Consider the following 25484-nt stretch of genomic DNA (forward strand, 5'->3'; position numbering starts at 1 on the left):
TAGTTGGAAGGGATAAGGCATAGCGTGGAGCTGAGAAAAATTGTACCAAATGGAAGACTGGTGTTAGATTAGAAGATCTCAATGTAACATAGAAGAACTTGCATTTGATGTGACTTAAGCAAGGGAGCTCTACTACAGAATCTCCAACAAGGGAGTAATATGATCCAAGTAGAATTTCAGAATAGTGTGGCAATAATAGAATGAAATTTAGATAAGAGAGAATAAAAGAGGAGATAGCATTAAATGAACTTAGCAGAAATTATAAGCCTAGAATGAAATGATAATTCAGAGAAAAGCAAATCTAAAAGCAAAGACTCTTAAGGAAATTTTCTGTTACTTAACTGGCTATTTATCCTCTTAATATAATTTTAGGCAAGGCACTGAACATTTCCATTTCATATTGTACCCAAAAATTCACATTCTGGTAAAAACAAGAATAAATGAGAAAATATGAAATGCTGCCTGAGGGAGGCTGAAGACACTCAAACCCATTTTTCCTTTTAAAATGTACATTTAAGGCTGTTTCATTTCCAATAAAATTTCTTAAGTTGTTGAACAGATTAATACATGAACAGAAAAGCCAATTTAAAGTTAAATTTTAATCTAAGACAATTTTGTTAAAGATTTTATTTCCTTGCATCTCCTAAATGTAAAACTTTCTGTGTCCCAAATTCTAAGGTATTAGAATAGAAAAGTCCAAGGGCCTTAATATTCTACTTTTTCCCCAAGTGTAACAGCCAGAATACTGCTTTTGTCAGAGTTTCAATATGCAAGTATTCACCGGGCTAAGAGACAATTTCTTTTTATAAATAGACATGTTATGACTCCGTAAATCTGAAAACTCTCAGATGAAACTGAGATATGATACTTTCACTGATTCATTCGTTAATGTTTATTGCATACATATTATATATAAAACATTTCTGGGATATAAAGAAAATAGCATTCCAACTTGAAGAAAATAAAAAGGAAAAATGTAGAAACTGCAGTATAAAATTTTGCAAATAAAATACAGAAGATTAATAATCCTTGAATGTTTCTTAACGTTGTATTATAACATATATACACACACAAAAATTGCAAATCTCAGCAGTGATATAACACAGCCTCAATAATTTTGGGTGCTCAATTGGAGCAATCAATTGTGAAGTAACTTTTAGGATACCTGGGGGGGGAGGTGGAAAGACTGAATTAGATTCCTTTCCTTTCATTATTTACTAAAAGTATTTAGTTATTATTTATAGGCCACCACCTTCCAGAGAGGGTATGAGCTAAGTAACTAAAAGTAAACATAAATGTAAGAATGACTAGGGTATATTTATAAATTATTAATTGAAAATTTGTTTATACACAATTCTGTAGCACTTGAAAACTTACTCTGTTAAGTACTTAATCAGTCCAAGATATTCTTTAATAATTTTTGCTAAGAACTTTCACTAAGGGGTCTAAGTACCATTTAAAATATTTTTTGATGAAACATAAAAAGTGTATGAACAGTTAGTAAATAAATTTAATGAAGAAATAGGTGAGCAACACCCCTGTAACCATCACCCAGGCAAATTAAAAAAATAACACCAGCATTCCTGAAGTGTCCCATGTACTTCTTCATAGTTGTAAGATTTATCATTCCTGTGCTCTAGAGATAATTCATCCTATTTGGGGAATAGTTCTTTGATCTTTCTTATAGGTTTACTATCTATATGTAATTAAATATTATAATTTAGTTTTGCCTATTTTTGAATTTTAGGAAAATGAAATCATATTGAACAAAATCTTTTGTTACACTTCTTTCAACCTTACATTTTAAGAGTCATCCATGTTTTTGCATGTAGCTACATTCATTCTCATGAATATATTTCTCATTATATGATTATAATTTAACCATTCTAATGTTGATAGATATTTTTGGTTGTTTCCACTTTTTTCCCCCCTCTTTTAAACAGAGTCTCACTCTGTTTCCCTGGGTAGAGTTCAGTGGTGTCATAGCTCACTGCAACCTTGAACTCTGGGCTCAAGCAATCCTCCTACCTCAGCTTCCCAGAGTGCTGGGATTACAGGTGTAAGCCACCGCATCCACCCTATTTTTTCTGATATTTTAAGCAATGCTGCTGTGACTCCTAACACACATTATAGCTAGTTTATACACCAAGGAGTGCAACTGCTGGCTCATATATGTACATTCACCTTTAATAAATAATGCCAAGGTGTTTTCAAAAGTAGTTGTATCCATTTATACCCCCACTAGCAGTGTATAAGATCTCCTATTGTTCCTATGTATCACAGGACTTAATTTTTATGAATCTGGTGTGTAAATGACATCCAATAGTAATTTTAATTTGCACTTCCCAATTACTAACGAGGTTGAATATCTTTCCATGTTTATTGGCTATTTGAATTAATGATACGGCTGTGGAAGCTGCCTATTTTTCTTTTGTGCTGGTTGTTTTTTTCTTATTGATTAGTAGGTGCTCTAAACATTGTTGGTGCAAAAGTAATTGCGGTTTCGGACCGTGAATTTTATTCTAAAAATCGTTATAACTAGGCTCAAACATATCTTTATTAACCAAAATAGGAACCATTACAATCAACATATTTTTGCCGACAAAAAATAAGTTTGTTTATTCCTATAGCATAAAAATCCGCGCTTTGGGATTCGACAAACTCTTGGAAAGCATTTTCTGGATCCTGTTGATTGTGCAAAGCGTTTTCCCCGCAAAAAGTTGTTGAGATGCTTGAAGAAGTGGTAGTCAGCTGGCGAGAGGTCAGGTGAATATGGTGGATGAGGCAAAATTTCGTAGCCTCATTCATTTAACTTTTTAAAGTGTTGGTTGTGTGATGTGCAATAGGGCACTGTGGAGAACTGGGCCCTTTCTGTTGATCAATGCTGGCTGCAGGTTGCAGTTTTCGGTCCATCTCAGTGATTTGCTGAGCATACTTCTCAGACATAATCGTTTCGCCGGGATTCAGAAAGCTGTAGTGGATCAGACAGGCAGCAGACAACCAAACGATGACCATGACGTTTTTTTGGTGTAAGTTTGGTTTTGGGAAGTGCTTTGGAGCTTCTTCTCAGTCCAACTACTAAGCTGGTCTGTATAAAATCCACTTTTTGTCGCATGTCACAATCCAATCGAGAAATGGTTCATTGTTACGTACAAGAAGAGAAGATGACACACTTCAAAATGACAATTTTTTTTTTTTATTTTTGGTCAGCTCATGAGGCACCCACTTATCAAGCTTTTTCACCTTTCCAATTTGCTTCAAATGCTGGACGACCGTAGAATGGCTGACCTTGAGTTCTGCGGCAATTTCTCATGTAGCTGTAGTAGGATCAGCTTCGATGATTGCTCTCCATTGGTCGTTGTTAACTTCCAATGGCCAGCCACTGCACTCCTCATCTTCAAGGTCCTCATCTCCTTTGCAAAACTTCTTGAACCACCACTGCACTGTACTTTCATTAGCAGTTCCTGGGCCAAATGCAATGCTGATGTTGCAAGTTGTCTCCGCTGCTTTATGACCCATTTTGAACTCGAATAAGAAAATCGCTCGAATTTGCTTTTTGTCTAACTTCATTTCCATGGTCTAAAATAAATATAAAATAAATAGCAAGTAATAAGTCATTAGCAAAAAAACAAAGCGAGAAATGTGCATTAAAATGATGTATAACATAAGCACATTTATTTAAGAATGCATTCCAATATCAAATGGCAAATTTCAACAATACTAAAACCGCAATTACTTTTGCACCAACTTAATATATTCTGGATACTAGTGCCTGTTTTGTGTTGAAAGGAAATTACTTCTTCTCACTCATGTGGCTTTTGTACCATCTTCATTATATAAATTAGTTATTAATTTGTTTCACAGATTGAAACAGTAGAGACTAAGGGACATACCAGACTATTTCCTTTTTATAATTATTAACTATAAATAACATCAGGTCATAGCAGAAATTCATTATACTTCCATCAAGTAAGTATTTAATTAAGTACCTGATATGTGACATACCCAAAGACAACAATCACCTGTCCTAGAAAGACTTACAGTTTTGTTAAGGAGATAAGCTGTACATAGATACAATCATAAGAACAAGAATAAAAAAATGTTTATCAATCAAGGGGTAATTTGGGGGATACAGACTATAGTGCAATCATTATTAACATATTCTTGTAAGTAGTTTATATGCAAAATTATCCTAAACTGCTATCTTGTCCTTCCTATGGCATCCTAGCCCAAAAGAATTCCCAAGGCTCACTCACTCTTGTGAATTCAAAAGTTGCTACTTCTACGATTCTGCTCAACTGTAACTAACCGACCAGAACTAAGAATCCAGGCATGCAAAAGGGAATTTCAGTAGGAGACAATCCAGGTAAAATTAAACTAGAATTAAACTCTTCATTAGAGTCAAGGACAAATGATCTTTCACATCATTCTAGGAACTTAGATTCATTCTGGGCATTCCTCTATCTGGGCGAAGTTTCATCCAAATCACTTTGTTCCAGAATGACTTCAAATTCACACCTGGAGCAACTGATGATTTCAGCCCACGAAATCACTGGATGTAAGTTACATCTAATTCAGTTCATAAGCACTAAGGCCTATACTACAACGGATACACCAATACTTCAATATAAACAAACATAACAAAGGGATACTTAGACCTTAGTTCCTTCAGGTTGTCATTAAATCTTGTCAGAAAGGTAAAAAGCCATCTGATAAAGACATAATGCAGGTATAACACTGCTCATTTATAATAACATTATAAAGACACTCCTCACATTAATTTTAGGTCATTAAATATGAAATGTCCGATTTCAAATCAAAAGTGTAGTTTATTACATCTCAAACAAGAAGCAGTACAATTAATCAAAGCATGCGCCTAAACTATCGACACAGGTTTGCCATCTGAACAGTAGCTTGTTTATGCCAGCAGCAAAAAGCCTGGAGAGTGAGTGGTGATGAAATCGTGAAAGGCATTTTCCACAGCTTGTTGAGAATTGAGTATTTTTCCTTGCAAGAAGTGGTCCAAAGCCTGGAAGAAATGGTAGTCAGTTAGTGTAAGGTCTGGCAAGTATGGTGGATGACAGAGAGTTTCCAAGTCCAGTGTCTGTAGCTTGACCAGTGTTGTTTGTGCAACATGTGGTCAAGCGCTGTCTTACAAGAGGATTGGCCCGTCACTATTGACCTAATCTTGGCTACAAAATCGCAAGCATCCTTATCATTTTGTCCAGTTGGTTACAGTAGACATCTGTTGTCATTGACTGACCAGATTTTTCATGAAGCTGTAGTGGATAATACCAGTGCTGGACTACCATATAGACACCATTAGGGTTTTTTTTTTGATGAATATTAGGTTTTGGACTGAGTTTCGGCACTTCATCTTTATTCAACCATTGTACTGAACACTTGCGATTGTCAAAAAGAATTTATTTTCATCACATGTAACAATACAGTGTAGAAATGGTTAGCCTTTATGTCATGAAAACAAAGAAAGACAAGCTTCGAGATGATTTGTCTTCTGATGCTCGTTTAATTCATGTGGAACACATCTATACAGCTTCTTGATCTTGCCGATTTGTTTCACATGTCCCAGTGTTGTTAGAATAGTAATGTCAAACCTTGCTGCTAATTCATGCTGAGGTTGAGATAGATTTGCTTCCACTAAAGCTTTCAGCTCATCATTATCCACCTTGGTCTCAGGTCGCCCACGTGGCTCATTTTCAAGATTAAAGTCACCACACTGGAACTTCTCAAACCATCAACGTACTGTGCGTTCATCAGCCAGATCCTTCCAAAACACTTTGTTGATATTTCAAGCTGTCTGTGCTGCAGTGGTTCCACGGCGGAACTCATATTTGAAAATAACACGAACTTTTGACTTATCCATGGTTTCACAAAAATTGCTCTAAAAAAAATTTGAAAGATAATCACAAGCCAAAACACATGTTTGAAAGACTGGGTGTACCTTCACAATAAAAATAAAACAAGAAGTGTCAATGCGAAATGTCAGAGATATCAACTGTCTAACTTAGTGCTTAAGGAAATTGGACATTGCATACTTAATAACCTAATAAAAATGTGTTTATTGTCTAAGTTTTGAAAACAAGAAATAGCCATTGGGTAGTTTTTATGGAGATGCTAGTTTAGGTCAACATATGTAAATGACTATTTTGTGGTTGTTCTGGTAAACCATCAATTATATGAAACAAGAGTTAACAATAAAAGCAATCTTAATGGAGTTTAAGAAAAATCTCCCATAATAGACAAGTGCAGAAGGCTAACAGACCACGACCCGGCGACCCCACTTCTATAGATAAACCTTAAAGAAACATGCAAAAGAGACATGTACAAAGATATTAACTCTACATTAAGAGCAAAAAATTGGAAACACAAGCGTCCATCAGTAGAAAAATATGTAAATGAACTATTATATGAAGAAAAACATTACAGCAGTTAAACATAAATGTTCACCTACATATATCAACACAGATCAAATTCAACAATAAGAGTAAAGAACAAAATGCAGACATGTACATATATATTATACCTTTTCTAGAAAGCTTATAAAACTCTACACAAAACAAGTCAATATATTCTAAAATGCAGAAACATTGTTAAGGTCATAGTTGCCTCAGATGTGGGAAAGGATGGGACTGAGCTCTATAGTTCAACTGCAGTGCAGCGTGATGGTTAAGAGCAGAGACAAGACCTAGACTAGAGCTGATTTACATCACCTACTAGGTGACACCGTAACCTCTCTGTGCCTTATTGTGTTCTCAGCTGGAAAAAGGGGAAATTGCTATACCTAATTTAAGAGCTTACTGTGAGAATTAAATGAGTTAATGTGTCAAGTGCTCAGAAGAGTGACTGGCACACAGTCATACGATACATACTCTCTAAAAAGAGAGCTGAAGAACACATGACACTCCAAAGAACATCTGTTCATCTTGGGTGGTACAAAGACGAGTGGTGTTTGTTATAAACTATCAAATTATGCTTTTCAGCATTTTTAAAGGGCCCTTTTTTTGTCCTTTGTACATTTTAAATGGCACTTTCCACTGCTTTTTTCTACTTATGTCCTCTTATAGAATGCTTTTTGCTGTATCTTCTTACAGAATTCAGATTCTCTATAATGATTAATAATTCCTTCAAATTAATTTGTGCTTACTGACATCACCTTTTTTTTTTTTTTTTTTGAGACAGAGTCTCACTGTGTTGCCCGGGCTAGAGTGCCATGGCATCATCCTAGCTCACAGCAACCTCAAACTCCTGGGCTCAAGCAATCCTTCTGCCTCAGCCTCCCGAGTAGCTGGGACTACAGGCATGTGTCACCATGCCCAGCAAATTTTTTCTATGTATTTTTAGTTGTCCGATTAATTTCTTTCCATTTTTAGTAGAGACGGGGTCTCGCTCTTGCTCAGGCTGGTTTCGAACTCCTGAGCTGAAACGATCTGCCCGCCTCGGCCTCCCAGAGTGCTAGGATTACAGGCGTGAGCCACCACGCCCAGCCCTGACATCACCTTTTAACCATTGTACTTTTACCCCATCCCCACATCATGTCTTCTATCTCTCCACCTAAACAGTAAAACTGCTGTCATTTATGGTTCTAAAGAGTATTAGTTCCTGAGAAGTCCAGGAATGAGCTAACTGCAAAAGAATCATAGGGAGATTTGCTGACTATCACCCCTATACTCTTAGGCTCTCCACAGCCCTAAGATTCAGAGGGCTGGGGCCAAGCCCCAAAATATGCATTCTTACTATGGATCCAGCCAGGTGGTTCTGAGAAAGGTAAGCCAAGGATTATACTTTTCAGAAACAGTGCTCTAGAGTAGGGGGATGCTCTCCCACCCAAAAAAAAAAAAAAAAAAAGGGGGGGGGTGTTGGGGACTTTTTTTTAAACAGCACAAAGTCCTTAAAGCCCTTGTTCCACATGACAGTCTCTTTAGTTAACAGGACACTGCCCCAGTCCCCAGGAGTAACTCAGGTGAGACAGTATGGAAAAAGGGTTTCAACTACTATTTCATTAAATAAAAAGACCATCTGAGACTACTCTTTTCTTACTCTTGGGATGCCTATTTCCTCTTAAAACTCATCACTCCAAAGAGGGTTTTCAGAGATCTTAAGAACACTTTCAAAGTTTAGAGTTCCAAACGAAAGACAAACCAATAATGAAAGATCAGGAATGTACAGCAGACTTGAGTGAGGTACCACAGAGAAAAGATAAATATTTTATTTATACTTAGGAGTTTTAAAGGCTCTGAAAAACTACGAGCCCAGGTATTTTCAAGAATACTTCAATAGTTCTCAGTACTCAATTCTAATCTCTATGAACCTGAAATAAAAATATCAACCAAATCTCTTTCCTAGTAATATTTCATCAGATTCTGAATTTCTCTGGTAGTAGTATGACTTTTTAAATTCAATCAGAAAAGCTATCTCCCTTCTTAAAATTTTAATTGTGAAAGCTGAAAGAAGAACGGAACACTTACTGAATCTTTCTTACGAGATCGTTCCTTCTTCATCTTCCCTCCCGCTGCTCTGATACTGACTCTGTTTTCTCCTCCCAGGTAACCCCGACAATTGGCTGACCCGCAGAAACATTTCTGAGCTTCTTTTCTGTTCAAGGAGCATAGGAAAGAAGTTTGTTATGTGGAAGTAAACCAAATAAAAATGTTGAAAATAGAACAATTACACACAAAAGTCACACTAGTCCACAGGAAATAAAAAGGAAAAAACCCCACATTAAGAGATTCCACCAATCTGCTACTATCTAATGGAAATGCCTGAAAATTACTCTTTAAAAATATTCATTCTTTTTCCAACTGTCTTTTATTCGTTAGACAAAACTAGCTAAGTTAGGACAAAGAAGGATGGAAAGAATATTAATAAAAGAAAAAAAGGTAGCCAAGAAATTAATAAGTAATTTCTCCACTTTTATGAGAATGCCTACTAATTGATAAAAATAGGAGATCATATACACATCTGGGCTAAGAACAAAACTGCTTACATAGTTCAGCTAACGATCACTTATATATAAATGTTTAATTGGCACATAGTAAAAATAAAATGCATTATTATAAGCAGATGTAAAATGCATCAGTACAAGATTCTTAAAAGGAAACAGATGATTAGTAAAAGTTATAATCACATAAGGATAAGACACTATAATAACAAATACAGTCATAAATAAATATAACCATCGAGGCAAGGGAGACTGGTGGAAAAGAACACAGGCCTAAACAGAAACCACCTCTGCCATTATTAGTGATCAGAACTACCTGAAGAAAACATGGAGATTCTAAAAGTAAACTGATAGATTTAGTATAAGACAGTAGCAATTCAAGGCACAAAAATAAATTGTTCAATAAATAAAACAAGGATTCACAAATAGCACTTGATTTCCACTTTCCTTTTCCTTCAAGAGGACAGTACAAGCACCGAGGGAAAAAAATAAAGCCCAACACAAAACCTGATCTACACTTATGCCCTGCATACTTGATAAAAGAAGGAGATAAAATAAGAAATAACCATCTTGCATTTGCCCTGGATTATAATCAGAAAATCATTTTCAGAACTGAAAGAACCTCAGTATTCACTAAGTTCTAAGACATGAAGCATGAAACATGTGAAGAAGTATCTGAAACAGCTTCACTGTTTGAGTATCAGTGACTGACACCAGACTGAACAGAGCAGAGGAACTAAATCTTTGTCATATGGTAGCATTAAAAGAATTAAAATATCCAGGAAAACTATCTGTGTGCTTTGTTAGTATTAACACCAGAAACTACTAATTCATGTAAGTATAATTCAAAAAAACACACAAAAGAAACTTTTAAAAGAGATGGGGTCTTTGCTATGTTGCCCAGACTGGACTCAAACTCCTGGGCTCCAGTAATCTTCCTGCCTCAGCCTCCCAAGTAGCTGGGACTACAGGCAGACAGCACCACACCTGGCTTGTGTTAGTTTCTTAATAATCAGAAATCGTCTTGTGCAAGACGATGGTCCTTAGGACCCAAAGAAGATAAAAGAAACTAACTGAAGAAAAAAGGATACCATATAAAGCACCATTTTATTACCAGTATTTCAGGATATCTATCTAGAAGGACATGTTCTTAAACATATAATACCATATCATGTTAAGAAATTAATAATTACTCAATAACATCAAATAGCCACTAATGATTCTGATTTTCCCTATTAATCTCAAATACCTTTTAACCAATTTATTCTAAATAAGGCCCAAACACTACAATTATGTCTCTTAATCTGAAGGTTCACCCTCCATCTTTTTCTTACAAATTATTTTATAATAAAATCATTTGTCCTACATAGTTTCCCAAAGTCTGTTTTTGACTGCATCCCTGCATGTAATTTATTTGTCCCTATTTCCCATATTTCTTATAAATAAACAGTGAGATCTAGAGACCTGATCTAATTCAGATTCAGAATTTCTTTTAGCAAGACTACTACTGTGTTCTTCCATCAGGAAGCACACATTAGTTCTCTTTTTGTAATATTAGCAGCTACCAATGACCACTCTTTAGATCCATAGTTTACTAAGTATTGCAAAATGGTGATACCTTTACTACATTTATTAACTAGAATATCTCTAGTTAACTTCCTTTCATCAACTATTTGGTTTAACCTGAAGCACAAGTCACTTGTGAAAGGCACAATAAATGCTTAAATGCTTGCTTTTTTCCTATTTTTAATCTAGTTGTCAAACTCATTAGTTCCCTTCAATAATAACTAATGTAGTTTTATTTTTAAAATATAATTAAAACTCATAGATCTTACATAATGTGTTTCAAACAACCTCAATTATTATCCTTATTGATGCTCAAGTGTTAATAAGAATTCCCCCATTTTTGGTGTTGGGGTGCTCTTTGCTATTGCATCACTTACAATTTTTGGTAGACAGAACTAGGTAACAAATATCCCTGCAGCCTTGAACTGCTGGGCTCACGAGGTTCTCCTGTCTCAGCCTCCTGAGTATCTAGGACTACAGGTGTGTGCCACCAAGCCCAGCTAACAAGAGCACTATATAGGTCAGGCACAGTGGCACACGCCTGTAATCCCAGCACTTTGAGAGGCTGAAAACAGAGGATGGGTTGAGTCCAGGTGTTTGAGACCAGCCTGGGCAACATAGGAAGACTCTATCTCTTCTGTGCACCAAGCTGGGCGTGATGACGTGCACCTTAAAGTCCTAGCTTCTTGGGAAGATGAGGCAAAAGGATCACTTGAGCCCAGGAGTTCCAGGTTACAGTGAGCTATGATCACACCGCTACACTCTAGCCTGGGGAACAGAGTGAGACCCTGTCTCTATAAAATTAAACATTAAAAAATAAAAATTTTTAGAAAAAGAGTACAATATGGTATAGATGAAACAAAATTAGTCACGAGCTGATAACTCTGAAAAGCTGAATGATGGCGTGGTGGCTCACATCTGTAATTCTAGCACTCTGGGAGGCAAAGGTGGGAGGACTGCTTGAAGCAGGAGTTTGAGATCAACCTGAGCAAAAGCAAGACCCTGTCTCTACTAAAAATACAAAAACTTAGCTAGAGGTGCAGTGGCACGCACCTATAGCCATAGCTGGTTGCAGTGAGCTAAGATCCTGCCACTGTATTCTAGCCAGGGCGACAATAGAGAGAGAGACTGTCTCAAAACAGAATGAAACAAAAAAAACAGCTGAATGATGAATACACATGAATTTATTATACTGTACTATTCTCTTCAGACACACAGACCCTGCATTTCTATAATGAAGTTTTTAATAATGTTAGAAACATAATTATGTAAGTTAGCACGAAGTTGAGAAAAAAATTATATAGTTCCTGTACAATATCCCTTAATGGCCAGAAGTGTCATACAGTAGGAAAAGCACACAAATAGTATAGATAGTAGTTGACAGTAAACATAACTCTTAAGTAATTCACAAAGTTTCATATCTCTATATCTCAATAGCCTATTTCCCTATCAGAAGCAGCAAAATAAGTACTTACCCATATCTTTGGAACTGATAGTCAAATGTTAACTCTGAGCCTGAAGGAACCAGTTTGGTGGTAAAAAACCCAACCCTCAGTTGTCCATTCACAGTCCACTGAGATGTTGTTTTAAAAGAAAAGAAAAGAACTTAGTAACTTATTAATGTGTGTGTATAAACGTCATTATAATTTGCCTCTATTATGCACGTGGCTCTTTAGGCAATAAAGGTTTTCCCAAATAGCAAATGGGGAATTTTTTTCTTTAAATAAATATTTAAGTGTTCCTCTTATTTAACAGGTTACCGAATTGAATGTATCAGTAATTTATCTCTAATAAAAGCAGCTGCTAAAGGGGGAGGGAGGGTGGGAAGTAACTGCTACTTTAACATTTCCATCCAGTAAAGATTCCCTTGTACTAAGGCAAATCAGGAATGTTTGGTGTCACTGAGTAACAAAGGCAAATCTATACTAACTTGTGTTAAAAGTAACCAGGTTCTAAGATAAGATGGGGCATGGAACCTGGGAAACACTGAGGCCAAAAGTTTAATTTCATGAACCAGTGGTCATATAGCTGAGTACGGTAAAAGGGAGGAAAGATCAGAACAGATACATAAAACTGAAAAATTAAAATTAGGGCAGATACATAAGAGGTAGACCAGGTAAGCAAGTTATGGATCATAGAGCTCTAATCCAGACCATCTGCACATGTTACTGATAAAAAATCCACACTTAGAGAGATTAAGGGACAATGTACAGTGGGAGTCTCACAGTTAGACATGTGGCCACCCACCAGCTCTGGTAAAACTAGAACCAGAACTTGGAATAAATGATTCCAAACTGAGTTCTCCTCTTTGTTACACAGCTTGGCTCTTAGAAGAGCCATACATAAAATCTATTAGTGCATAGATCAAAGGGCAAAAAATATCCAGGAATCAAAAGCACTATTTCAACATAAGAGAAAATCAATGATATGTATTTATCTGAGGAGGGGGTCCACAGCTTTCTTACCCTGAAAAAGTTACAATCCTTTTCAACTTTGGTCTTTTAGTCTCTTATGAGTCTTATTAAAATAGTCAAATGGCACTTCAATAAGACCTCATAAAGAAACAGAATATGGCAGTACACATTGGAGTTCATCAAAATTAAAACTTAGTTTTATATTTTGGCACCGTTGAAATAATATCTAAAATAATTATGGGCAAGAAGAGATGACAACTAAATGCAATGTGAGTTCTTGGATTAGATCTTGCATCAGAAAAATGACAGTAGTCAAAATTTGAATAAGGTCTTTAGATTAGTTAATAGTATTCCTTGTATATGATACTTTAGTTAGGTACAACATTAACATTAGGAAAGCTAGGTGAAGGGTGATATATATGTAAATAGTTTATACTATTTTTGCAATGTTTCTATAAAATCTAAACTTACTTCAAAAGAAAATTTTTAATAAAGCAGAATAGGAAAAACGATTAAAAAATAAAATTCATGAGTACCTTTGGTACAGGATCTAAAATCAATGGTCAGAACAGCAATCTTCAACAAATACCCCAAACTCTAAATCCACCTCAACTTACTTTTTGGGTTTCACAGTTTGGTTCACAGCTGTGATTCATGAAACGAGAGCAATTTCCTTTCTGAGTGGCATCTATTATCTAGAAGAGGAGGATAATTTAAGGGTTAAAAAATGATACCTTAAAATATTCATGCATTTTGCAAAGGAAAGGCATCAAAGCAAGTTTAAGATAAACACACACAAACACACACACACACCCCACCCCACCCCACCCCCTTCCGCCCTGCTTTAGAGAACTCTCTCATAATACTTCATGTATTAAAGTGACAAATACGTAACTGCTTCTTCTGGAAGATCTGCTAACTATAAACCTTTACCTACAGCCAAAATTACCTCTGTATCTACAAATGTCTCTCCCATTTACTCTTAGCTACTTCTTACATTCTCTTACATTTCAATCTTATTTGTACGTGTAAAACTTCATTTTAAAGTACATGTTATATCACGGTAAAGTGGCTCTCAAATTTGAGCATGTATCCAAATCCCCTGGAGAGTCTGTTAAAACTTGCTGGCCCTCCTGCAGAACTAAATTAAGCAGGTCAGGAGTCAGATCTCTAGAATTTACATTTCCATATTAAATAGAAAGGCAGATATATGAGAATCCAGCTGAATTCTACTAACCCAGACATTAAAGACATTCATAAAAATGTAAAGTAACGCCACTATTCTCACTAAAAATTTTTTCAAAATAGCTATTTTTCATTATACAATCTTTACCATGTCATCTGTATCAATAAGTACGAGGCTTATTATTGTTACAGTAAGTCCTCATTTAAGGTCATCCCTAGGCTCTTGGAAACTACATAACAAAACCAACTTTGCCACAGGCTAACTGATATTAAACAAGAGTTAAGTTCCATGGCATATTTCTAAATAAACTAAATATAGTCAGTTTCTTTATTCAATTTTTTTTTTTCTTTTTTCTTTTTTTTTTTTGAGACAGAGTCTTGCTCTGTTGCCCGGGCTAGAGTGCTATAGCGTCACCCTAGCTCACAGCAACTTCAAACTCCTGGGGCTCAAGTGATCCTCCTGCCTCAGCCTCCCAAGCAGCTGGGACTACAGGCGTGCGCCACCATGCCTGGCTAATTTTTTCTATTTTTGGTTGTCTGGTTAATTTCTTTTTATTTTTTGAGTAGAGACAGGGGTGTTGCCCTTGCTCAGGCTGATCTCAAACTCCCGACCTCAAGCGATCCTCCTGCCTCGGCCTCCCAGAGTGCTAGGATTACAGGCGTGAGCCACCATACCCTGCCGTTATTCAAATTTAGATAGCTGTCATTTTTCCAATGTAATATCCAAACCAGGAATTCACATTGCACTTAGCTGTCACCTCTCCTTGCTCATAATTATTTTAGATATTATTTCAAAGGTGCCAAAATATAAAACTAAATTTTAATTTTGATGAAGTCCAATGTGTACTGCCATATTCGGTTTATTTAGAAATATGTCACCACTAAACTTCCAGATAAAGACCAAAACACTGAAATTAATGTGAGCTATACATACATTTAAGAAACATTAATTAAAATGAGATAATTATTTACCCAATTATTCCAGTTCAGGGTTACAGGTGGCCAGCGCCTATCCGGCAGCTCAAGGTGCAAGGCTGGAAACAATCCTGGACAGGACACCATTCCATCACAGGGCACACTCAAATACGCATTCATACTCACTCACACTGGGACAATCTAGATACACCAATTCACCTAATGGGCACATCTTTCAGATGTGGGAGGAAACTGAAATACCCGAAGAAAACCCACATGGACATGAGAATAGGCAAATTCCACAAAGCCAGTGGCCCTAGCCAGGAACTGTCTTTTTGTTTTCTCATCAATGTTATAACAAAATGTAATTCAAGGACCTAGTGTACTTTTAAATGGGTATTTTTAAATTTCTCAGTCTTTGACTTTTAATGTGATACATACTGATAAATATAACCCACATAACCTATATAAACAAAAGCACTTTGGGGGTCATCAATAATTTTTAAGAGCTATACTCTGAAGCATGTATGTTTATATTTACATATATCTCTAAATACCTCCCTCCTCTATCCTTTTTTGTAAACAAATAAAAACTACTTATATACCATTCTGTCCCTTATTTTTGTCACTTAATACACTTTAGAGATCAGTCAGTATCAATGACCCTTTCAAACCCAGCCAATTTTTATTTCAAGGCAAACATATCCATGCTGCTTACCTCATCATTCTTCAGGGCCATGAAATAGTAGTGGATGTTTTTGTTTCGTGCATATTCCTTCACCCGAGCTTTAAACTCTTTATGATCAAGTACCTCTCCACAATATTCTAGGACAAAGGTGTTCCTGAAAAGCAAAATGAAGAAAATAATAGAACTTCCTACCTAGGAGTGATACAGAAAACATACATCCAGGCAAAAATAACAAATGTAAAGAAATATAACAAAGTAGATAAATTTGTTGTATACAAAATACATTAGGTTATTAAGCATGAAATGTCCGATTTCCTTAAGCACTAAGTTAGACAGTTGATATCTCTGACATTTCACATTGACACTTCTTGTTTTATTTTTATTGTGAAGGTACACCCAGTCTTTCAAACATGTGTTTTGGCTTGTGACTATCTTTCAAATTTTTTTTAGAGCAATTTTTGTGAAACCATGGATAAGTCAAAAGTTCGTGTTATTTTCAAATATGAGTTCCGCCGTGGAACCACTGCAGCACAGACAGCTTGAAATATCAACAAAGTGTTTTGGAAGGATCTGGCTGATGAACGCACAGTACGTTGATGGTTTGAGAAGTTCCAGTGTGGTGACTTTAATCTTGAAAATGAGCCACGTGGGCGACCTGAGACCAAGGTGGATAATGATGAGCTGAAAGCTTTAGTGGAAGCAAATCTATCTCAACCTCAGCATGAATTAGTAAGGTTTGACATTACTATTCCAACAACACTGGGACATGTGAAACAAATCGGCAAGATCAAGAAGCTGTATAGATGTGTTCCACATGAATTAAACAAGCTTCAGAAGACAAATCATCTCGAAGCTTGTCTTTCTTTGTTTTCATGACATAAAGGCTAACCATTTCTACACTGTATTGTTACATGTGATGAAAATAAATTCTTTTTGACAATCGCAAGTGTTCAGCATAATAGTTGGATAAAAATGAAGTGCCGAAACTCAGTCCAAAACCTAATATTCATCAAAAAAAAACCTAATGGTGTCTATGTGGTCCAGTGCTGGTATTATCCACCACAGCTTTGTGAAACCTGGTCAGTTGATTACAGCAGATGTCTACTGCAACCAACTGGACAAAATGATGAGGATGCTTGCAATTTAGCAGCCGAGACTGGTCAACAGAGACAGACCAATCCTCTTGTAAGAGTGCTCGACCACACGTCGCACAAATAACAATGCTCAAACTACAGAAGCTGTACATGGAAATTTTCTGTCATCTACCATATTCACCAGACCTTGTACCAACTGACTACCACTTCTTCCAGGCTTTGGACCACTTCTTGCAAGGAAAAATATTCAATTCTCAACAAGCTGTGGAAAACGCCTTTCACGATTTCATCACCACTCACTCTCCAGGCTTCTTTGCTGCTGGCATAAACAAGCTGCCGTTCAGATGGCAAACCTGTGTTGATAGTTTAGGCACATACTTTGATTAATTGCACTGCTTCTTGTTGGAGATATAATAAACTACACTTTTGATTCGAAATCGGACATGTCATATTTAATCACCTAATAATTAAAATGCATATAAAGTATCAAGGTTACTTTTCTCCTTCCTAGTACTTTTCAAAGAATGTTGATTCTAAGATGCTTTTATAATTTATACATACTACCAAAATACATATCCTTTCCCTAACTAGCTATTAAAACAAATGTTCAAGTCTGGTTCCGGTTTGCAGTATCATGAAATCAGTGATTCACAGCTGGAAAACAGCTCTAAAGAAATTAAGAGGCTTTTTTTGTTCTAGGAAAAAAGAAAGCAACTTAAATACAGCAGCTCTTCTGCTGCCTTTACTCTCAAAGGTCTCTAGTGATGAAAGGTCAAATCTAACAACTATTCTCTGACTACATTCTCTGTGAATTCTCTCTAACCTTTATCAATAATTATGATTAATCTCTTTTCGGCTTCTTTTAGTTACCATACCCTTGATTGTCCTTTCCTTGGTTATTTTTACTAATTCTTTTGTATTGAAGATATTAAGTTCTCAGTCTTTTCCCCCTCCCTTTATTCTCTAAAAGCTCATTCTCACCAATGACTTCAACTTTTAGCTCTATGTAGAGGAAAGATTCACTATGCTTTGCTCCCAAGTTCTGACATGAAATGGCCTGCCTGAAAGTCTTGTCTATCCCCTCAAACATGCCGTAACTCTAACCAAAGAAATTTTTAAAATGTAAATCTTTGGTATTTGTTTACAACATACTGACACAATCAATATACTTATTAAAGGAGGAGATATCTTGGCCAACAAAAAAAATTAAATCCACTTAATTTAGAAAATAAAGAAGTTAAAAATGAATGAGAAAAGAACATTATGTAAAAAAGCAAAATCCAAAAACAGGAATAGAGAAACTTATACTGGACATATGTATATTTGTGCAGCACATTTAGGTCTCAATAATAAAAATCTGATTACTCATGGATAAACCAAAAAATGCAAATTGTTGTCTTTGTATAGACAATACTTAAATTTCCTTTTTTTTTTTTTTTGAGACTGGGTCTCACTCTTCACTCTGTTGCCCAGGCTGCAGTGCAGTGGTGCAACCAATCATAGCTCGCTCTAACCTCGAACTCCTGGGCAGGCTTCAGCAATCCTCCTGCCTCAGCTTCCCAAGTAGCTGAGATTACAGACATGTGCCATCACACTCAGCTAACGAGGTCTTGCTATGTTGCTCAGGCTGGCCTCAAGCAATCCTTCTGCCTCAGCCTCCCAAAGTGACGAAATTACAGGAATAAGCCACTACAGGCCCAGCCTTAAAATTTTCTTTTGAACCCCAGAAGCTTATCGTCTTGTAAGTAATGCAGGATGATGACAAAATTTGAGGTCCCACAATGTGAGACTTCAGGGATCAGTCCCTCCCTTGAGAAAAGGGAAATGACACATCTCAGGCTGCTTTGTCAATTAAATATGATAATGACTACAAAACATGCCTTACCTTATCCAGAATCTGGAATTTCATAGGGAAAATATATTTCCATCCCCTCATCTATTCTCTGCCTTGAACCTGCTCATTTAAAGCTTATTGATGCCAATGTAACATAGGTATTATGCCCATCTGACAGACAAGATAGAGTTTGAAGAAAGTAGCTGACCTGTCCAATATCACAAAGCTTGATTACACCCTAGGATTCAAACTCCACCTGAATGACTATTTGTCCCATTATATTATAAAGATATTTTCTTCTATTATCTAGAATATTCAATTCTGGTATTACTCACAAATCACCTTTTCACTCAGAAAAAGTTCTTAAATACCAGGACCTGATCATTAAATCACTCAGAGCAGAGACTTCGCATCAGAAAATCTGAAGGATATACCAATACCCATGAATCTAACAGTTTGAGCTTCATGAAGCTGCTGAGAGAAGCACCTTAAAGTCCTCAGTAACTGGCAGGGCGCAGTGGCTCATGCCTGTAATCCTAACACTCTGGGAGGCTGAGGCGGGAGGATCACTCGAGGTCAGGAGTTCGAGATCAGCTTGAGCAAGATATATGAAGATTCCTATCATAAAACTAAATTATTGCTAAGGGGGACAAGCAGGGCAAAAAAACATAAATTACTGTCTAAATACTCGGTTGCTTTGAATCCCCATAATAAATGGACTAAACCTCCCTGGCTCCACCCCACCCCAATTCCCGTCCAAGTGTGGCCATATGCTCAGAGGGTTCTGAAAGAATAGTTATGCCTGAATTATTACAATCTAGTAAATGTTTTATTTTCTTCGTTTTCTTTTATGCATTTTAAAAAATTTTCAACCACAACCACACATAATCTGTATATCTTTAACTTCAATGTAAAAAGGCACTCAGTTTTCATTAAGAATATTTAAACATACTAACACATAAGAAAATTAAGCATTTCAAGGAAATACCAAACACAGTCTTGCTGCATTACATTCAAAAGTTACATGAATTAGACGAAGGGTGACATTTATTCAATTAACAAATGTTTAATGGGTATATATCAAGTATGCTTTAATTCTTTACCTTGATATGCTCAGATACTCTCATACTCTTATGCCAACTCAATTTTATATACACTAATAGATTCTGTTCCAACTCCTTTTAATATAGCTTCACAGCAATTCTGGGGGTCTATAGCAAACACTTGATAATTATGTGAAATTAAAGGAAACATAACCATCAGACAAAAAAAAGACCTGCGTAGTTCAAATGTCAAAAGGACCAAAATGTTCTTCCTATATAGACAGGAGGATGGTTGTTTTTTAAAATTTCCTAGAAGAGGTGGAAATTGGTTCTTTTTCCTACAAACTTGCTAACAGGTGGCCATTCTATACAATAATCATTATTAAACATCAATGTAACAGAGAAATTATTTTCCTACAAGTTCAATAACACAAAAATGAAGTGAAAGGTGATCAAATCAGAACTTACGAAGGAAGATCTTTGGCAGCTCTCAAGCCCCAGCCTTTCTTTTCTGTGAGTATGACTTCCACATCTGCATGCTGTTTTCTCTGAAACCGTCTATTGGAACAATAATCCCCATTTGGACACCGAGAAGAACTGAAATAAGAAACGGGTGGAAAATTAATTCTCTAAAGTAGCAAAAGAACCAAAATATCTTCACTAGAATGTGTTGTGTAACTATATGTGTACATATTTTTATGGTGTAATTAGCATATACGTGGTTAACTCCAAGTGAGCCTTCCTTAATAATTCTTTCCATCACAAAGGGATTTCTCAGAACCGGGTGTCTACAATGTTAAACACATCATACCCAAAATACAGCCTTGTCATCTGGTCATCACAAAAAAGGTTTGTCTACCATTCCCTGGGCGCCTAGAATAAATTTCTAGGCTGCATGTAAGCTTGCAGTACATCGACAACTCTGCAGAGCTAACTATCGGTGCACTTTCCCTCACATCCCACTCCAATCACCATTAATTTGGTCTTTTGAATGCAGCGAACTATTAATACCTGATCTATATTTTAGAGAAACCAAAGTCATTATTAAAAATATCCTTGTTCAGATTAAATGCAATGTAATATGGTAAGGCTCTTTTCCCATGGATCCTAGAGTAAAGATAATAAAATCAAACATTCAAAGAATTCTTAATATTCTAAAGCTGACACATACAAAGGCTTTTAATGCCGATTAAGGCTACAGCAGAAATTACCAATCATTTCTAATACATTATTATTTATTGTCAAACCAGCGGTAATAACATCTTTACTAATGTTCAAAGGATGGAGGATCCACCCAAAAGTGAGGCAGTGAAGGAAAGTTATCAAGACGGAAGAGGATTAATGCAAAATCTTTAATGATACATAGGGTACGAACAGATAAAGAGAGCTAGAGATACAACTGTCCCTGCCAATATGCAGAAATAGCAAATGAGGCCTACTTGGGGAAAAGGGAATAAAACAGCTAAGAATAAGTGATAAGAAAGGTGGATTGCTAGAAGATAGAAAGGTAGGCTGGTTATATACTATGAAGGGTTCTAAATACAAGGCTATGGTGTATCCTGAGGACAACAGAACTACTAAAAGCTCAAGTGAGGGAATAACATGCAGAAAGAAATTCTATACTTCATATATGTTTAGCAAGGTTCACAGGAAAATTCAGAAGACTGACTAGGGCAACAATATCAAATTAGAATAGTGCTAACACCTTGTCTCCTCTTCTTACATCTGTACTGTCACCTCAAATTTCAGTTTGGATAAAACAGTACCAAAAATGCTTTCTCTTATTTTCTCCAGGTATAAATACATTTTTTTCCAAGGTATATTTTTGCAACACTATAACATTAGCAAAACAAAAACTGAGCTTTTAAAAAAAAACACTTCAGGCCGGGCGCGGTGGCTCACGCCTGTAATCCTAGCTCTCTGGGAGGCCGAGGCGGGCGGATTATTTGAGTTCAGGAGTTCCAGACCAGCCTGAGCAAGAACGAGACCCCGCCTCTACTAAAATTAGAAAGAAATTAATCGGCCAACTAAAAATATATAGAAAAAATTATCCGGGCATGGTGGCACATGCCTGTAGTCCCAGCTATTCAGGAGGCTGGGGCAGTAGGATCACTTGAGCCCAGGAGTTTGAGGTTGCTGTGAGCTAGGCTGACGCCACGGCACTCACTCTAGCCAGGGCAACAGAGTGAGACTCTGTCTCAAAAAAAAAAAAAAAAAAAAAAAAACCAAAACACTTCATTAACATTCAAAATAAGGTATCTACACTAAAAATCACCTTCATACTTTTTCCATGTTAAAAACAAGGATAAATTTTTCATCAGATTTTAAAAAAAATTTATCAAATTTTTGTAGAAATATAGAAAAAAGTACCAAACATTTTTCTAATGTAAAGATATCTACTGTTTATAATAATATGGAAGCAAATGTCTCTCAATAGAAGATTAATAATTATAGGTTAATTAAAAATAGAATACATCAAGCAGCCAAGGGAAAGATTTAAGTAGATCTGTAAGTGTAGTTCTGATTAGCAAATCCAAGAAGATATACATAAGATTTTACTTATATACATAAAAGGAGGAAAACATCTACCTATGTTGGCATAGGCATTAAAAAGATTACGAACAAAGGGACTGAGGTTTCCACTTTATGCATTTATAAAATGCTAGGGTTTTATCTCATTTTATAGCAAAAGCTAAAAATACCAACATTTACCTCCCAGGACATGAACATTATAGGAGACAAAAGGGCACTGAATAAAAATTAATGTTATAATGTTATTAGTAATAGGACTACTTACAAAGCACGTAAAATGTACCATGTATTATAACCTTATGAACAGTGCGAGGGAAATTTGTCCCCTTATTAATATCTGTTTTCTACTATACATCAGAGATTTTATTGTTTATAAATATTCATCCACAGATTATGATAACCTTTCCATAGGAGGAAGGTTAAATTTTACTCTTATTGATAATTCCTTTTTTGATATTTAGAGACATTTAATAAAAGGGTTGGCTGGGTGGGGTGGCTCATGCTTGCAATCACAACACTTTGGGAGGCCAAGGCAGGAGGATCACTTGAGGCTGGGAGTTTGAGACCAGCCTGGCCAATATAGTGAGACCCCATCTCTCTAAAAAAAAAAAAAAAAATTAAAAATTAGCTGGGTGTGGTGGTGTACACCTGTACTCTAGCTACCCAGGAGGCTGAGGCAAGATTGCTTGAGCCAAAGAATTTGAGGTTACAGTGAGCTAGGATTGTACCACTGCATTCCAGCCTGGATAGAGTGAGACCCTGAATATTAAAAAAAAAAAAAAAAAAACAACAAACAGGGATTGAGCAAAAGCAGAGCATTCTAATTTACTTACCATTCAATCATGAGGAGACGATTAAGACAATCTTCCCCACATGCTATTTCACCTTGAGCTCTTTCATCTTTGGAAAGAGGTGTACACTCACACTGCATTCGCTTAATATCCCGATGGGATTTGTTCTTCTTTCTATTGGGTAAAATTTCATAAAAACTGGTTAAATGAATCTGGCAATGATATATACATTCAAATATGTGTTAAATATCATTAGTTTCACATTTAATGATTCCTATAAGTCAACCATTAAAAGAAAGAAAACATCTAATCACTTAGCATTTGTGTTACAAAAAAGTATGAGAGAGGCAACCTTAACTTTGGCATACGGGGAAGACAGGATGAGTTCAAGACTATCATTTTGGAACTCAGCCTTTATTTCCTAGTCTAGGTCAGTTAAACCTTGGATTCTGATCAATCTGAAGTACTAAAGTCATACTGGGCTCAAGAGAAAAATAGGAAAACTCAGGTGTTTCAAATAGTGACACAGCTGGTTAAAGTTAAGTTTAAGAATCAGACCTCATAGATGAACAAATAATACTTGAGATAAAAGGCTGAGAAAAAAAGGAGTTTCTAGAAAATTAAGGCTTTTAAATTAAGACTTTTAATTCAATCAAATCTTTCAGAGAATCCTTCAGTAACATCACACTGTATAAATCTTGTTTAAAAGAAAATTGAAAGATTTTTTTAAAAACTGAAATATAATTATGGACCAAGCAGACAAAGGTTTCAGAAGGCTCGACTTTTTCAGTGCAGACAAACTTATTTTGGAGGGGAAAAGAAACTGCTCAAATTTGACTAGGTTCATAAAAACATATTCAGAGTTTGCAAAGCAAAGGCGAAACTGTGATTATTTATCGGCCTTTTTGCTGAACTCTATTTTTTGACCCTGGTCAAAAAAATAAAATCAAGGGTAGTCAAAAATGATCTGCTTCAGATTAGGGAACTATAACTCATTCTCACTATCAAATGTGGTGGGGGGGACGTAGGGGGAGAGGAGAACACAGGTGTTTTAAGTGGCTATCTTAATCCCCAATTCTAATCTGATTTAATCCTAAATATGTTATATTCTAGCCCCAGTTCTATATATTACCTAAAGTGTATAGTGATAGTTTCAACTAAGTTTAGGTTAAAAGAATGATCCTTCTTGATCAACTAAGGATACAATTCATTAATAAGTGTATGAATATGCTTAGCCTAAAGATGACTAAACAAAATACCTATTTACAAGTACTTAAAAAGCTATTATTCTGAAGAATCAGCAGCAATTTTATTTTGTATTGTTCTAGAAGGCCAGATTAGGACTAATGGGCACAGATTTACATCAACAAACGTAAGAAAATTTTTTTCATTATATTCACACTATTTTTACAATGTCTTCTTGGTGCATCCTAAATGCTTAACATATAACAGGCACTTTAAAATGTTGAATATATATAAATGCTTTCCACTCCAAAACGGTGGAGGCTCTCCTCCACCAACCAAATCTATATGACACTATCATATATCTGATTCCTCCCCCAACACATACGTATATATCTGACTCTCATTGCTGAAGAAAAGCCAGAGGATTGGGCTGATTAGTTTTATTTTATACTCTTTCACAAGGACCCTGTAAAATCCACCAGTCACATAATTCCTAAAGTGTACTACTTAAAATATCCAATTTTAATGTAAACCTAATTTACAACTAGATGCAAATGAATATAGTGTAAGAGGCTCTCTACAACATAAAAAATAAGGGTTACTTTTTTAATAGGAAAAAACTTCTGGGGGGACCTAACTTTAAAATGAAGTCTTTTACCTTATCTACAGTGGAAAATTTCTTCGATTTAATAAAATTTTGAATGCTCAAAAGGATGATGGCTAGGTTGATTCTCAACTAGGAGGAAAATTTCCAAAAGACGGGGAGTGAGTAGGTAGGAAAGTATAGTGTTTTCTTTTTTAAGCACATTCAACATATATTTATATCAGGAAAATGAGAAAATTATCAAGGAGGAGATAAAGGTTAAAACAGACTGTGAAGCTCTGCTCTAGAAGACTATGTAGTCATTATTCCTACTCTCATTATATCTCGTTTCATGTTAGGGATTTTTGATAAACCATGTTACCACTTATAAAATATTAGTTATATTATTGCCTGATTTAATCTATTAACAAGAGGCTTAAAAAAAACTTACAGGTGAAAACTATGTCCTCATCTAGTTCCATCTTTGTAAAGTACCTAGATACTTCATTCTGCACATTTTTTTTTTTTTGAGACAGAGTCTCACTCTTTTGCCCAGGCTAGAGTGAGTGCCGTGGCATCAGCCTAGCTCACAGCAACCTCAAACTCCTGGGCTCAAGCAATCCTCCTGCCTCAGCCTCCCGAGCAGCTGGGACTACAGGCATGTGCCACCATGCCCGGCTAATTTTTTCTATATA

At 36.0% G+C, this 25484-nt stretch overlaps 1 protein-coding gene across 1 annotated transcript in view; it reads right to left on the reverse strand.

Annotated features, from left to right (window-relative positions):
- SETD2 (SET domain containing 2) overlaps positions 1-25484 on the reverse strand; it is a 140908-nt gene that overhangs the window by 76720 nt on the left and 38704 nt on the right. The window contains exons 4-9 of the mRNA XM_012665347.1: positions 23064-23195; positions 20167-20295; positions 15758-15881; positions 13557-13634; positions 12001-12098; positions 8487-8613 (exon numbers count right to left, since the gene is read on the reverse strand). Coding sequence (XP_012520801.1) covers positions 8487-8613; positions 12001-12098; positions 13557-13634; positions 15758-15881; positions 20167-20295; positions 23064-23195 — 688 coding nt within the window. The remainder of the gene's footprint in view (positions 1-8486; positions 8614-12000; positions 12099-13556; positions 13635-15757; positions 15882-20166; positions 20296-23063; positions 23196-25484) is intronic.

Source organism: Propithecus coquereli, unplaced genomic scaffold (genome assembly GCF_000956105.1).
Source record: "Propithecus coquereli isolate 6110/MARCELLA unplaced genomic scaffold, Pcoq_1.0 Scaffold1, whole genome shotgun sequence".
Lineage (NCBI taxonomy): Eukaryota > Metazoa > Chordata > Mammalia > Primates > Indriidae > Propithecus > Propithecus coquereli.